At 35.2% G+C, this 14,161-nt stretch overlaps 1 protein-coding gene across 1 annotated transcript; it reads right to left on the bottom strand.

The window, feature by feature from the left end:
- Nucleotides 1-717: 717 nt before the first annotated feature.
- On the bottom strand, nucleotides 718-3,224 carry LOC122278818. Its single transcript, XM_043089021.1, has 3 exons — nucleotides 2,902-3,224; nucleotides 2,019-2,360; nucleotides 718-1,638 (listed from the first exon to the last, which is right to left on the bottom strand). Exons 1-3 carry the CDS (start codon nucleotides 3,118-3,120, stop codon nucleotides 1,114-1,116), a joined length of 1,086 nt encoding a protein of 361 aa, XP_042944955.1. The 5' UTR covers nucleotides 3,121-3,224; the 3' UTR covers nucleotides 718-1,113.
- Nucleotides 3,225-14,161: the final 10,937 nt, after the last annotated feature.

The raw sequence follows: 14,161 nt of genomic DNA, 5'->3' as shown, positions 1-14,161 counted from the left end.
AGCAGCTATTCTGCAGTACTGTACAACACATGATTTGATTTGAAGTCTAATTTCCTAGCTAATAGCAATTAGTTATCCCCCCAAGGTGAATGTATACCTGATTCCTTACTAGCTTTTCTCATTCGGTTCAGTAGACTTATTAGACAAATGAGATAAAAATTCCCTTCCTCCTGATATATCATAAAGAACCCATATATTACAGTATAATGCACAAAAAACAATAATAACTGCCTTAAATTTGTTGTTGTATCATCGTTCTCTATCCTTGGAAACAAGGAAATCTTCTCCATCTTCCAGACTAATGCACCATGATCTTTCTAACTAAGATGTAGAATATCAATATGGGATTGCCAGAACTTAGTGTAGAAAGTGATCACTTTGATCTTCTTATGGTTCAAACTATATAATTAGGAACGGGAGCATCAACAACAATGCTGGAAAATCTCATAATGGATATTCAGGAACTGATGAAGAGGTTCCCTAATTGCCAAATCCAACACTGCCGCTTATAGACTTGCAAGAAATGCACAGAATGTTGATGATATTAATATTTGGTGGGATTCCTATCCAGATCTTATTGCTCAAGCCATTTGGACTGAAATTCATTTGTAATTGTTTCTCATTAATGGAATTCATTGGATATATATATATATATATATAAAGAAAAAAAAAAGATGTAGAAGATCAAGCTGGATCAGTCATGTGAAAAATCGAAAGGGTTATTAATTCAGAGAAGTTCCCACTTCCCATACTGGCAATATAATCATATGCAGGATAATCAATTTGCTGTCCTCTCTCTCAGCATTACAAATCAAGCAGCATTCACTGTAGCGTCTGAGTCTATCTATGATTGTATATCCTGTTTTCGCCCCTTTTTTTACAGTACTAGAAGTGGCATTCTCCAGTTCAGCTGACTCTACGTGAGGCTATTTTAGCTCACACAAGGTTATGTTTCTAGTCTTTAGATTCATTGCCACGTATTTGATAGTCTTTAGATTTTTCCCCCATATTATATATTAACAAAAAAAAAAAAAAAAAAACAACCGCCGGATCGAGTCAACAGTATACAATCTTTGCTGAGAATCAATTAGCACCACACGATCAAAATCATGATCATTGACCAAACGGTGACCTCCAGACGAGATCCTCTTCCATTGGCACTACTTCGGCAGGAGGAATAAAGCAATCAGCGGAGAGGCCGGGGACGTTGAACGCAAGATCGTCGATGGCCCACGTCTCCTCCATCCGTATGGCTGCGGGGCTGCTCGCCTTCAAGTTGTCTCCGAACCGTGTAATGGTCACGATAGATTGGCCAGCGTGGGCGATCATCACGCCCTCCACCGTCCGATAGTCCTCTATTCTGGTGGACATGGTGGTCTCCCAGTACATGGGGTGGATCCCAGGGGATTGGATCCTCATCAAGTAAGAGTCCTCCAAGTATACCAGGAGCCCACTCCTTTGGCTAAAGTGTCCGTATATGACATGCTTTATCATATCCGCCGTGTTGTCCCCACGTTCGGCCAGGTCCGTTTGATCTGCTGACAATTTCAACGCAAAACAGTCGACGCCCGAGATTCGCTTTTCTCCCAAGTACTGAGCTGAGGAAAATACAGCCGCTATTGCCAGAGGATCTAGTCCCTACAAATGTTTTTACGAGGTTTCCTATCAGCACATGATTACGTTAGTGTCGTTAGCAGGGATAGAACGTAAAATAACACTGCATTGGTCAAGACCACCTCGAATTCCTTATCAAAGAGAACAATGGAAATGAAAATTAATTAGCATTATTTATCAACAATTTGCCAAAACTACGATAATTGAACTTGAAGACTGTTGAAAGCGTACGAGGAACTGAGGAAGGACTAGCAAACGTAAAACACCAAAAAAATAAAAATAAAACACCCAATTTGGGCACAAGATCCTTAATAATGAATACTTCTTCGAAAATTAGCAAGCCCGTTTTATCCTCTTGTCCAAAAAACTTGTTGCGTATAATTTAGCAATACCAGATGACTTACCTGAAGAGCTCGCCGGAGAGGGCGAACACCACCTCTGGCGGCATGAGCGCCGACCCAGGGAGTGTGACGCCATGCCACATTGCCATCACTTCCGGCTGCAACCTTGTGACCAGCCACAACTAGCTCAATCAGCCACTTATTGGGGACCATCTGCCATATTACAAAGCATCCTTTTTGTACAACTCCAGGGGCTCCCGAAGCCGAGCCGCCAGAACCCAGCTCATCCACCATGGCCATGGTTAACTTTCCGGTCGCGAAAATGTTCTTCACCCTCCCCTCTAATTTCCGGCAGCCCGTCGCCGCCGTGAAGTGTTGTATGATATATTGGGCTGAGGAACACACCTGTCAATCCAAGGACAAAAATCATTTTATCTTTTTATTTTAGTCATACATCGTTTCATTGAGGAATGGTTGATTTCCTTTTAACGCTTTTCCTTTTATCAAAGTGTGCAACTTGGATACTGCATATCATACGTAATGCAAATAATGAAGTGAATTAGACCCACAGTTCATAGAGTGTGGGCTCTAATATTCCTTTAAGATCCCAAGTCCCAACACAGTGGGTGGGAGTACTAATTAAGTTATTGATGGCAAACCATTGGACAAGGAAAATATCGAAGTATAAACATAAATTAACTAAAACCCTACATTTGCCGGTCGGATGCTATTTAAACCTTGGAAAAGTTGGAAAAAAAGGAAAGGAAAAACTTTGAAAAATAAATGCATTCTCACTTTCTCAGCTAGGAATGTGAAAGAATCCCAACCGAAGCAGCTAACAAACGATCACTAACAACAACATATCTCATGCCTTAGTGATTAACTCAAATGAAAGGTCGACGTTTGAAAAACAAAAGGACCAAAAAATGTCGAGTCGGTACTCTACCTCGTTGATAATGGACTGTTTGGGAAGGAGTGGGATGGGGAAGAGAGGACAACCCAGAACGCTGAGGAGGACCCTGAGGTCAGATCTCTTGTTGAAGAAGAGGGAGAGGTGTGTCTTGATCCAGCTCCTCCATGTCAGACCTCGTCCTTTCTTTGAGCTGTTCGTGCCGTCTTCTTCTACGTTTATGGGCTCCTCTGATAACGGTGCAAGTCGATCCATCTCAGCTTTTGCTTTTGCTTTTGGGGGAAGAGAAGAGATCAGTGAGATATAGAAGAGAGGATAAAAGGGAGACAGTAATGAAACAGTCTCGAGCGGACGAAAGGAAATGAATGGACCGAAGGCTGCTCAAGGAGTCCCTATCGACTGTCGGAATGCACTTTCTGCACATGCGCTGGGGCGCGTGTATTTGCTATGTTTTTGTTTTTTCCCCACGTTTTCTGCATCATTAAACACTCATGGTTACGTTACTTACTGCCATTAATCGAATGGCAGTATGGGAGAATGGTAAGATATACCATTATTCTAAGCTAACGAGCCTTATCTTCTTTTCTTTTTTAGTAACTTAGTTGAAAAACCATATTATTACAACTTACTGTAAAATGGGGGAAAAAAGTAAAAAAAAAAAAGAAATCGAAAATGTTGAAAGATGATAAATAGTATAACCAACCAATTATAATGAAATAATCCTCTCTATAAAATTGTACGTACGGCCACCTCGCTATAAAATGTGTCAGCAACCCCCATCTTGGTAGATCTAGATGAACAAGCCCCTTCCTTTTTTTCCCGTTTTCCACGAGGCATAACTACAATATCTTTTCTTTTTGAGACTCTATTAGATTTTACTTGTTTATAGTACTTGAAGATTGATCTTTCGACCACACCCTAATCTCATTTTACGAAATGATACTCGGTGGGTGCATGCCGAAAATGATCATATCTATTATCCATATTGTTTGGTCCATCTAGATATCTTTCTATATCCTTGGGACCTAAGATTTGCTTAATCTTGATCATGAGACTGAGGAAACGAAGCTCTCTAGCAATTTTCCCACTACAGTTCATTTGGAATATCGTGCTAGAGTTGCTTATCTTCTTTATTATTACATTCTTGTGACATTTTTAACTTTCTGTGGAGAAGCATCTGCCATCTCGTATGGCCTCTCTCTCCTCTTCTATTAATACAATTTTCCCGGTAAAAAAACATGCATGCTAGCTCTAGCACGATGAAATACTCACGTTCAATTCTTTTGTGAGAAAGTTGGCCGGGGTGGACCGGGTGGTGGGCACATGAACGAAGTTCGCCTCGGCTCTCTTTCCTCATGTTTTTGCTATTTTCTTTTTCTATATATATATATATATATATATTTTAAAAGGTTGAACCGCGCGCACGTTTTCTTTTGCAAAAAAACACATTTTTTACGCATTGTATTAGTAAAGATATATACGAATTCCAAATATACAAGTTTTGCATAGGTCTTTTTAAAAAGCGCAAAAAATTCATATTTTCTTGATTAAACCTATATTTTTACAAAAAAAAAAAAAAAAGTGTACAAATATTATACATTTTGGGACTTATAATTAAGATTACTTGATTTTTAGAAAAATGTACGGTGGCAATGTACATTTTTAACAGCTGTCTGCCAATTCACTCTTATATGCACGACCCTACACTAGCTTTTTCATAAGTTGGATCTATTGACTAGTTTCTATCAAATAGAAAGCTGAAAAGAAACAAAGATCGTGTGATTTAAGCTTGTCGGCTCTAAAGTTGTTAAAATTAGAGTTGTTTGTTTCTTACAGCTCATGCATGCATGCAGATGTCTTAAAAATTTTATTTATGAAATAATAGATACGATTGAAGAAGATAAATTTTGAAAGAAAGAAAAATGATTAACACCCAATACTTTTCATAATATATTTCATAATTATGTTTTAAAATGAATGATATTATTATAAAATATCATATAAAAGTAACACTATTTTACCAAAATACTTTTATTTTATTTTATGTATTGTGAAATGTATTTTGATTCTGTGGAGAGTGTCGTCACTGTCGTGTGTGTTTTTACTTGCATGCCGAAGGCGCGTGGGATAAAATATATATAAGTTTGTCTACCACTCTACATCTAGTTAGGATACGGAGGAGGAGCTTTTAAGGGAGGCAAAGAATGTGAAGATCGAGAAGGAAGTTGACGAGTTCACATCCTGCCCTACTTGCAATTATGGCTTTTCTGGTAGTTTGGTAGTACAAAAACTGGGAAATTCATTGTTTACTTCTGCCTCCCCATGCGCTTTTGTTTGGAAATTAATTTCTGGCCTAGATATCAATGCTACTTTTATTTTTTCAGATGAGCCAGAAAAATATTGTGATTGTTGCATCTTAATTTGGTGGAGTAACAACAACATATAATCAACAATCTGATTAGACTTGTACACGTGGCACGATTTGCTTGGATAGGAACAGTACCCTACAAACCGTTAATTTGTCTACAAGATGAATCATAAGGCTTTAGAAGACGACCCATTATAATATTTACTTTTAAAAAAATTTAATTATAAGTGATTATACATATCAATATATGTATTTATATTTAATATGATTAATCATAAAGTCAGATTTTAATAAAAATAATATTAATTTAAATTTTGAATATGAAAGTATCAGTATTGATAGGCAGATTGGTACATAAATTCACTTATATGTAACAAAATTTCTTACTTTTAAATGCAATGCTAAGTAATGTTATATATAATCACTTTTACGTATTTTTTATACACTCTATTGATTTGATTGGCTGCATTAATTTTTTTAATATATAACTAATCGCAATAATAAAATACATAAAAAAATACATAAAAGTAACTGTATATAAAATTTTTGTTACCTTTATACGTTCTGAGCAATTTTATACTCTTCTCAAATATAGAATTAATAGCCTTGAGAATTGGAGTGTCCATCTCCCAACAACCTGGTTATTGAATTCTTATTTTGCCAAACATATAATTGGGTTAATTCGTTATTTTAAGATATAATATAAGTAATTAAATTTATTCTTTTTTTATCAGTATATATACATTTTTATGACGACAAGTGATCATATAATATCATATCAAAATTAAGTCCAAAGTTTGAATCCTAATTCTATTAATGACCACCTCATTTAATAAAATATTTATACAGTGAATCTAGTTATTGAGAGAGAATCCAGCCCACGCATAGAAAAGATATTAAATAAATAATAATAATTAATCAAATATAGCCATAGATTTAAACTCTGTTTGTCAAAGAAGTTCATGAACATTAATACCAATCTCAAATGGGGCGCTTTATTGGTTTCTTCCTAGCTTTAGAGCTAGTTTTGGTAATGAATTGATTTCAGATATTCTGTGAATAGTAATAAAAAGTTAATGATAAAATATTAATGACTTTGGTAGATGCAGTCGGCATGCAGTCGGCTGTACGGAATAAATAAAAAAAATTATAAAAATATTTTTTTTTCATGGTTGTACAGAATGAATAAAAAAAGTTATAAAAATAATTTTTTTTTTATATAGATCCCATATTAATTCATTTTTTTCAAAGCGACTGCACGCCGACTGTATTTGTCGATTGCATAAATCATTTCTTAAATATTAAATAGTAATAAAAAGTGATAAAAAGTAATGAAAAGTAAATAAAAAATACTGATAACATAATAAATAATAATTAAGTATTTTCATAATACTCTATTACCCAAACTAACCCTTAATTTCAATCGATATGAGTATGTATATTAATGTAGGGTATGGTCCGGAGTATCCTTGGGCCTCTAGCGAGGCAGATGGCCTAATTAACTACATACATGACATGCAGGTTAAGAGGGAGAATAATGCTAGATATAAATTCTAAGTAGACAAGATTCGTACAAGTTAGCTTTTTATAAAAGAGGAGTATTATATATATTTATAGTTTTACTTATAAAACTAATTTTGTTAGTTTTTTTTTTAATTTAAATTTCATGATTTTTAACATATCAATAATTGACACGTGAAAATGTAATTTTATTTTTATAAATTTTTCTTAAATACATTAGCATTTTCCTTTGTAAAAAAATAGATCTCACTAATAAATAATAGTTTTTTTTATACTTTTTTAATATGAGGTACACTTTTTTATAAAGGCTTGCACGAGACTTATCTATTTGAGACTTGTATAAATTATTTCTTAAATATGTTTAGTACAATTCTAAAATATGCAAGTCGCGCATTGCATTTGAGAAAAATATGTAAATCTAAGACAAATAAAAAATTTACTTTTAATGATGGCCCTATTTTTTTATAAATAAATTATAGAGTGGGCAAGTCTTGGATACTCTAAACTCTATCTAACATTTATCCACTTTTATTTATTTTAAAAAATTAAAAGAAATTATATTTACAGTTCTAAAGTGTGTAAATCTTATACACTTTTTTTGAAAAAAAAAAATGTGATCTATATGAAAAAAGAAATATTTTTAATAATGAATTTAACTTTTTTTCTAAATAAGTACATAAAACTTGTATGGACTAAAAATTCTATCTCGCATTACTCAATTAAAAAATAGATATTCAGCTCATTAATGGATTCTTTTTTGTTCGTGCGAAGAAACACCCCATAGGCTAGCTACATACACGCACCTTTCATAAATATAGTAAATAACTTAATTCGTTTTTTTATACCATATTTCGTAAGAATATATTTAAAGTAAAATATTCATCATTCTAATTTTTATTATTTTTTTATTATTTAATAATACGATATTAGATAATTAAAAATTATTTATTATATTTTACTTATAAATTTATTATTTAATTATCTAATATTGTATTATTATAAGAAGATAATAAAAAATTAATAGAAGAATAAATTCTTTCGTATCTTTGTTATGTACAAAGAGTTTTGAAAAAAAAAAAAAAAACTCTCTTTTTCAGTCGTGATTGCTCAGAACGTATAAAGGTAACAAAAATTATATATACAATTACTCTTATGTATTTTTTTACGTATTTTATTATTGTAATTAGTTATATATTAAAAAAATTAATATAGCCAATCAAATCAATAGAGTGTATAAAAAGTACGTAAAAGTGATTATATATAACATTACTTAACATTGCATTTAAAAGTAAGAAATTTTGTTGCATATAAGTGAATTTATATACCAATCTGCCTATCAATACTGATACTTTCATATTCAAAATTTAAATTAGTACTATTTTTATTAAAATCTGACTTTCTGATTAATCATATTGAATATAAATACATATATTGGTATGTATAATTACTTATAATTAAATTTTTTTAAAAGTAAATATTATAATGGGTCGTCTTCTAAAGCCTTATGATTCATCTTGTAGACAAATTAACGGTTTGTAGGGTACTGTTCCTACCCAAGCAAATCGTGCCACGTGTACAAGTCTAATCAGATTGTTGATTATATGTTGTCGTTGCGCCACCAAATTAAGATGCAACAATCACAATTTTTTCTGGCTCATCTGAAAAAATAAAAGTAGCATTGATATCTAGGCCAGAAATTAATTTCCAAACAAAAGCGCATGGGTTTTATAAGGATGTTGTTTGGTCTCATATCTATGTGGATGGCCTTGTTTTGTGCAGATATTGTAAACCTTGGGCAAATTCCAAAGTTATTTTCATCCTTTCATACCAGCTGATGGATTTGTGTGTTCTGTGGGGTATCATTCCCGCATGTTTGTTTGTTAAGTTTTGCTACATACAAGCATAGTCGCGCACTAATTTGTGTACCAATACTGATTTATTCATACTTAAAATTTAAATTAATACTGATTTTAATAAAATTTACTTTTTGACCAATCACATTACATTGATGCACAGATTAGTACATAATTGTGCTTGCAACTATACTTTTCCTTGTTTGTTTTGTGGGCAGCGAAAAAATGGATAATTCATTTTTGTGCTTAATTTACAAATGGAATTGGTAATGGGTTACAAAACATACAGTGGATCTTCCCAGCTAAAGTTTTTTAAAAAGAAAATCCTTATCTGTAACAGAAAAAGGATAAATCTACTTGAAAGACGGTTCTCTCCAGTACACCACACACATGTTTACATGATAAACCGACTCCACTTGAAAACGTATGGTTTGGTGAAGGACAGTTTCAAGTTTCAAACGAAATCCTCTCTTCTTGAGTCTCACTCAACCGCATTAAGAAATCAAGTTTTTCCCCTTTCGCTAGTTCTCTCTCTACTTTGTTGCTTCCCCTCACTACAACAAAATATGGTTTTTGCCACCATTTTTTTTCCCACAGATGAAAAGTGGCCGCTTATACATATGATTTCTCACAAAATTCTTGTCTCCAAAAATATCCATAGAAATTGTCAGTAAAAATGTGTTGTTTCGGCAAAAAATAGTCCCCGAATTTGATTTTGTCACAATAGGTCATAATCTGCACGTTTTCTGGTTGTCCTAACGACATACAGTCGTCACTGAAGTGTTTTGTCTTGCATTAATCACTGAATTCTATTGTGACAAGCAAAAGTCGTCATTATATTGTGATTCTATAAATAGCCTACTTAGCGCGCGGGGGATCTTTTCCCTCTCTTCTCTTCGCGTCAGTCGACCCCGCCCCTACCATCCATACCATATTAACCCTGAAACCCACAGCCCTACCTCCGAAAATTCTTCCCAGAAATGTTTTTCAAAGATTGTAAATCCCAAGTGCTGCCGTAATCCATCAGTGATGCAGATGGAACAAGCAACCAGTGAATCATCCTCGACAGCCCACATACAATCGACGATGATCTTCTGATTTTGCATGCTTCGATTCGCAATTTAGTTGGTCGATTTTCTGGGCCCTAGCTGTCTCTGCTTGGGCATCCCCTTCTTTTCACTGAGCCCTACCAAAACACTATGGTCGGCTCCCTTTACTGTGAGCAATCGAAGAGAAACTAAACTGCGAAGCTACGGTCAGGTTTTCAATTTATCAGTTTTTTGGATTTCGCCGTTCCTGTTATTCTATACTTGAACATTGGGGCATTTTATATACTTGAGAAATTGAAAGATTACCTTTAGTCATCAGGACCATGGCAGAAGCAAATACGGTTTTATTACTCTTTTTTTTTCTCGGTCAATTTGTTTGTTGTTGTCATTTATCTTTGATTATTGATTGAAATGGTTAGGTTGATACATTTCACAGCTATTATGTTGGATGGATATTGTATGGCTCTGTTTTCCTCTCCTTCTTTACCGGCATGCCAACTCTTTTAATTTCTTCTATTTTTTCTATTGGGTTCAGAATATTGATTCCTGCAATTTACTTGGTGGAAAGCTGTAAAACTGGAAAACCCTCTGTATATTCTATTCTTTTTGATGCCTTGACTGAGATCTGTACTTATCTTTATGTTTTACTCAGTATTTTCTGTGGGTTTTTCCATTTTTGGCATCCTAAATCACAGTTCTTGTTTGGGAGAGTAAAAGTGGATGAATAGGTAAATTTTGCTTGGTTTTTTGGCTAACCGTTCTCCAAACAAAACGTATGTTCAGGATATATATATTGAACTGTCCTTGTCAGTTATAACGAATTCTTTTTCAATTTTCAATGATTTAGACTCATGAGTTTCCGGTTTGAATCAGTCTAATGTTAATGCAACTTTCAGTTGTTGCTGTTGAGTCTTGATTGTTTTCATTAATTTGCAAAAAAATGGCTTCCATCATGATATAGTTTTATATATTACGCTAATGCATTTGGGGAGCCTAACCTATTCTTAAAGTAACCCATATGCAGAGGAAGAGAGACACTACAGTTTAGATTATTTTTGCTACTTTAAGTGTATGCTATTTAATATCCTTTACCTACTCTTTTCATTTCTGTTTCTGTTTGCTGTTTTTTTTTTTTTTTTGGTTCATTTATTAGACTTCCCATCTTGCATAATGTGGCTACCTACCCACTGAAATAATGAGTTAAAGAAAATGTTGTTTATATTCGTTGAGCAACAATGTTAATCATTTTTGGTATAGCCCTTCAGTTCTCAGCAGGTACCTACTAATTTGTCATAACTAATTTATTAACTAAAGGAGAGCAGTCTATTTGTAACAGATTAGTTAAAGTGTTGCAATAATATAGCTAAGAAGTTGTGTTCATTTTATTATTATTTAGACTTTAAGATAGGTAGTCAAATGTTCACAATTCTATCTAGAAGTCCATGTTCTATATAGATTTTTTGTAAATCCTCTTTCTAATTGATCTGTTTATCATCATCTACCAATTTGGGAGGATAGACTTTCACTTCACCTGTGGTGTATCGGAAATATGCGCATTGACAGCTTGAGTCTAATCTAATTGTTTGTTCACTTTAGACTAGTTTTATCATCTCTCCCATAAAAAACATAATGAAGACTGGTACGAATGTTTTGCTTCCAGTATACAATAGTTTGCCTATCAACTCTGGTTTTCCATACAGCTTCTGGATCCATGGATGTAGAAGATGAATATTTATTATGTAAAATTTACTTGGCTTTTGCCATGTTCTGTCTGGGATTTGAGCCACATTAAATTATTGCCTTGTCCCTTTGTATTTTTTTCCAGGCTTCCACGGCTGGCTGAGGCAATCCTCCAAATTGACCTCATCATGTATTCATGACAGACTGTGTGTAAGTTGTCATCTGTTCGTACTTTACATAGGATGGAACAGATTCTGCTTGATATGTAATACTTAAAGTTCCTACTACTATATATCCCAAAAAGGGGTCTTGTGATGAACCAAATCGGTAGATAGTTTGGTCATTGTATGAATATTTTGGGACCTATGAATGGGTTATCAACATGGGTTTGCATGGTAGTAGATTCAGGATTGCACTTAGAGTCTATTTGTAATCGAACTTGTTGAGGGAAAAATGAGCGTGTTGGCATATTCTTGTGAAAACTTGTGTAAAATAGTGTTGTAACAAGTGTTGTTGCGGAAGGATTGAAGTGGGGTTGAAGTGTGCTCATTATTGGTCAAAAGAAGCGACTTCGCTCGACCCTCGCTCGACAGAGCGCTCGAGCGAACTCAGGCAGATTCAACCGCTCGACCCTCGCTCGACATACGGCTCGAGCGAACTCAGGCAGATTCAACCGCTCGACCCTCGCTCGACATACGGCTCGAGCGAACTCAGGCAGATTCAACCGCTCGACCCTCGCTCGACACTGAGCTCAAGCGAACCCAGGCAGAGTGTGTCGCTCGACCCTCGCTCGACACTGAGCTCGAGCGAACTCAGGCAGAGTCGACCGCTCGATACTCGCTCGACATGGCGCTCGAGCGAACTCAGGCAGATTTCGGCGCTCGACCTTCGCTCGACACTTCGCTCGAGCCAATGTTCCAGATCACTTACAATGTAGGGTTTTGAACGCCTCATTTGATGGGAACTATAAATAGAACATGTTAGCTTCTGTTCTACGTGTGGAGAATCAGAGCAAAAACCCTAAGGGCCTCCAAGAACTTCTTAGAGCAACCTCTCCCCCATTTGGTTGATTCTCTCTTGGAAAAATATTACTCCATCATAACACATTCAAAATCAACTCTTATTTGAGTCCATTGAAGTGGACATTGCTGTTGGCCGGAAGAGTCCGGAGCTGCCGTTGATGCAGAGATCGAGAGGTTCTCGTGGGAAGCTATAGGAAGGTCGGAGTTCCGACACTACATGCGTGTAGAGATCGAGTGGGTCACTCGTGGTGTTGCAAGCCAAGTTTAGCTACTACAAAGGTTTTGTGAGTGTTCTAAATTGGTTGTAACAAACTAAAGTTTCTATAGTGGATTTGAGGTGGTGTCTTACACCCGGAGTGGTTTTAGATTTTGAAGAGGTTCTTCAAATGAGTTTCCACTCCGTGAACAAAATCATGTGTTGATTATTTGTGTTATTTGTTTCATTTATTATCTGCTTGTTTGATTAATTTTCAAAAGGCCATAAAAATTAGATTACACCTATTCACCCCCCCTCTAGGTGTAGTGTTGTGTAGAACCACTGCTTTTTCAGAACTCATCAATCTAGCATCGTTAAACTGCCTTTTTAACTACTTCTATTGTACTAATAGAGCTTGGAATCTTGGGCTGATGGGTAATTTTCATGTTGGTATAGCTGCTGCAATTTTATATAGGCACCCAGTGGGTGTATGCCCCTTCCCGAAACATTTCAAACGTTTAAATGGACTGGATTTGTGGTTTTCTGTGATTTTTCCAAGCCGTTGTATGTTACGCTGTGATAACTGACACAGCAGTACTTATGATACTATGTTTTCCATGAATCTTTTCCACATATCTCCCTACAAAGGTTCGGCTGTAAACCACATGTTATGAGCTACTCCTACCATAATGGATTAGACCATAAATGGGTTACACGAGTCTTGTAGTGACGATTATAAAATGCATTGTTTGTTATGATTCCCCTCTGTATCATCTGTGATTTCTGATTTTACCCCTGTCAATTCGTGATAATATGGGCAGCTTCTATTGGCAGCCTATAAGCTCACACCTACCCTCTGTACGCTATTTATGTAGTTATGTACCCATATATATTTATAACTATATATATATATATATTTCTGAAAGTTTCCATTCCATTCAACTGGAATTGCTCTTGATACCGTTGGGCCAATCCCACTTGAATTTTTCCTACCTTTAACCCTTTGGCCTTTAATATTTCCAGATATAATATTAGTCTAACTTCACACTAACTACAAATATTTTCACATGCCATTATTCAATAAAAACTAGCACTCATCCCTAAAGCAGATCTGAATATTTCACTCTAGTGTGCTGCATTAGAGTGTACGGAGGAAAAATATAGCCCGCAAACTTCCCGTGTGTCGCTATATATCAGAATCATGTTGCCCACTCATATGTTTTATGTTATTCTTAAAGTCCCCCTGCTCCTGATAAGTTTGCACCTTATACCTTCCCATAGAATTCTGATATGGACAACCATTCTATCATTTGGCATGGAAATTAACCCCCTCAATGTTGCATTACAAATTGTCCATTATTGGGTGCATAAGGTGCAAAGGGCTATATTCTTCTGTCCCTCACATCTCTGTGATAGCTTAATAAGCACCTTCCCTCTCCTCTCCAACTTTTATTGGAAATCTCAAACTAAATGGCTGAAAGTGACTTCACAAATTTATTGTCATTTGTCAGGGACCTAATGGGAGCCGGTCGTGATGATTCAACTTGATAATCTGTTTGTTGAAGAAAATTTTGCATGTAGGCCTTTTTTTGGTATACAACAGTTAA

The sequence above is a fragment of the Carya illinoinensis genome, chromosome 10 (genome assembly GCF_018687715.1).
Source record: "Carya illinoinensis cultivar Pawnee chromosome 10, C.illinoinensisPawnee_v1, whole genome shotgun sequence".
Classification (NCBI taxonomy): Eukaryota; Viridiplantae; Streptophyta; class Magnoliopsida; order Fagales; family Juglandaceae; genus Carya; species Carya illinoinensis.
The sequence above is the reverse complement of the archived record's forward strand: the minus strand, read 5'-3'. Positions and strand labels throughout refer to the sequence as shown.

Bases quoted from the DNA above. Each gene is read 5' to 3' on its own strand.
- LOC122278818 (XM_043089021.1), bottom strand. From the start codon at position 3,120: ATGGATCGACTTGCACCGTTATCAGAGGAGCCCATAAACGTAGAAGAA. The intron at 2,361-2,901 runs GTAGAGTACCGA...TTGGATTGACAG, and splicing joins AACAGTCCATTATCAACGAG to GTGTGTTCCTCAGCCCAATA. The intron at 1,639-2,018 runs GTAAGTCATCTG...AAACATTTGTAG, and splicing joins CTCTCCGGCGAGCTCTTCAG to GGACTAGATCCTCTGGCAAT.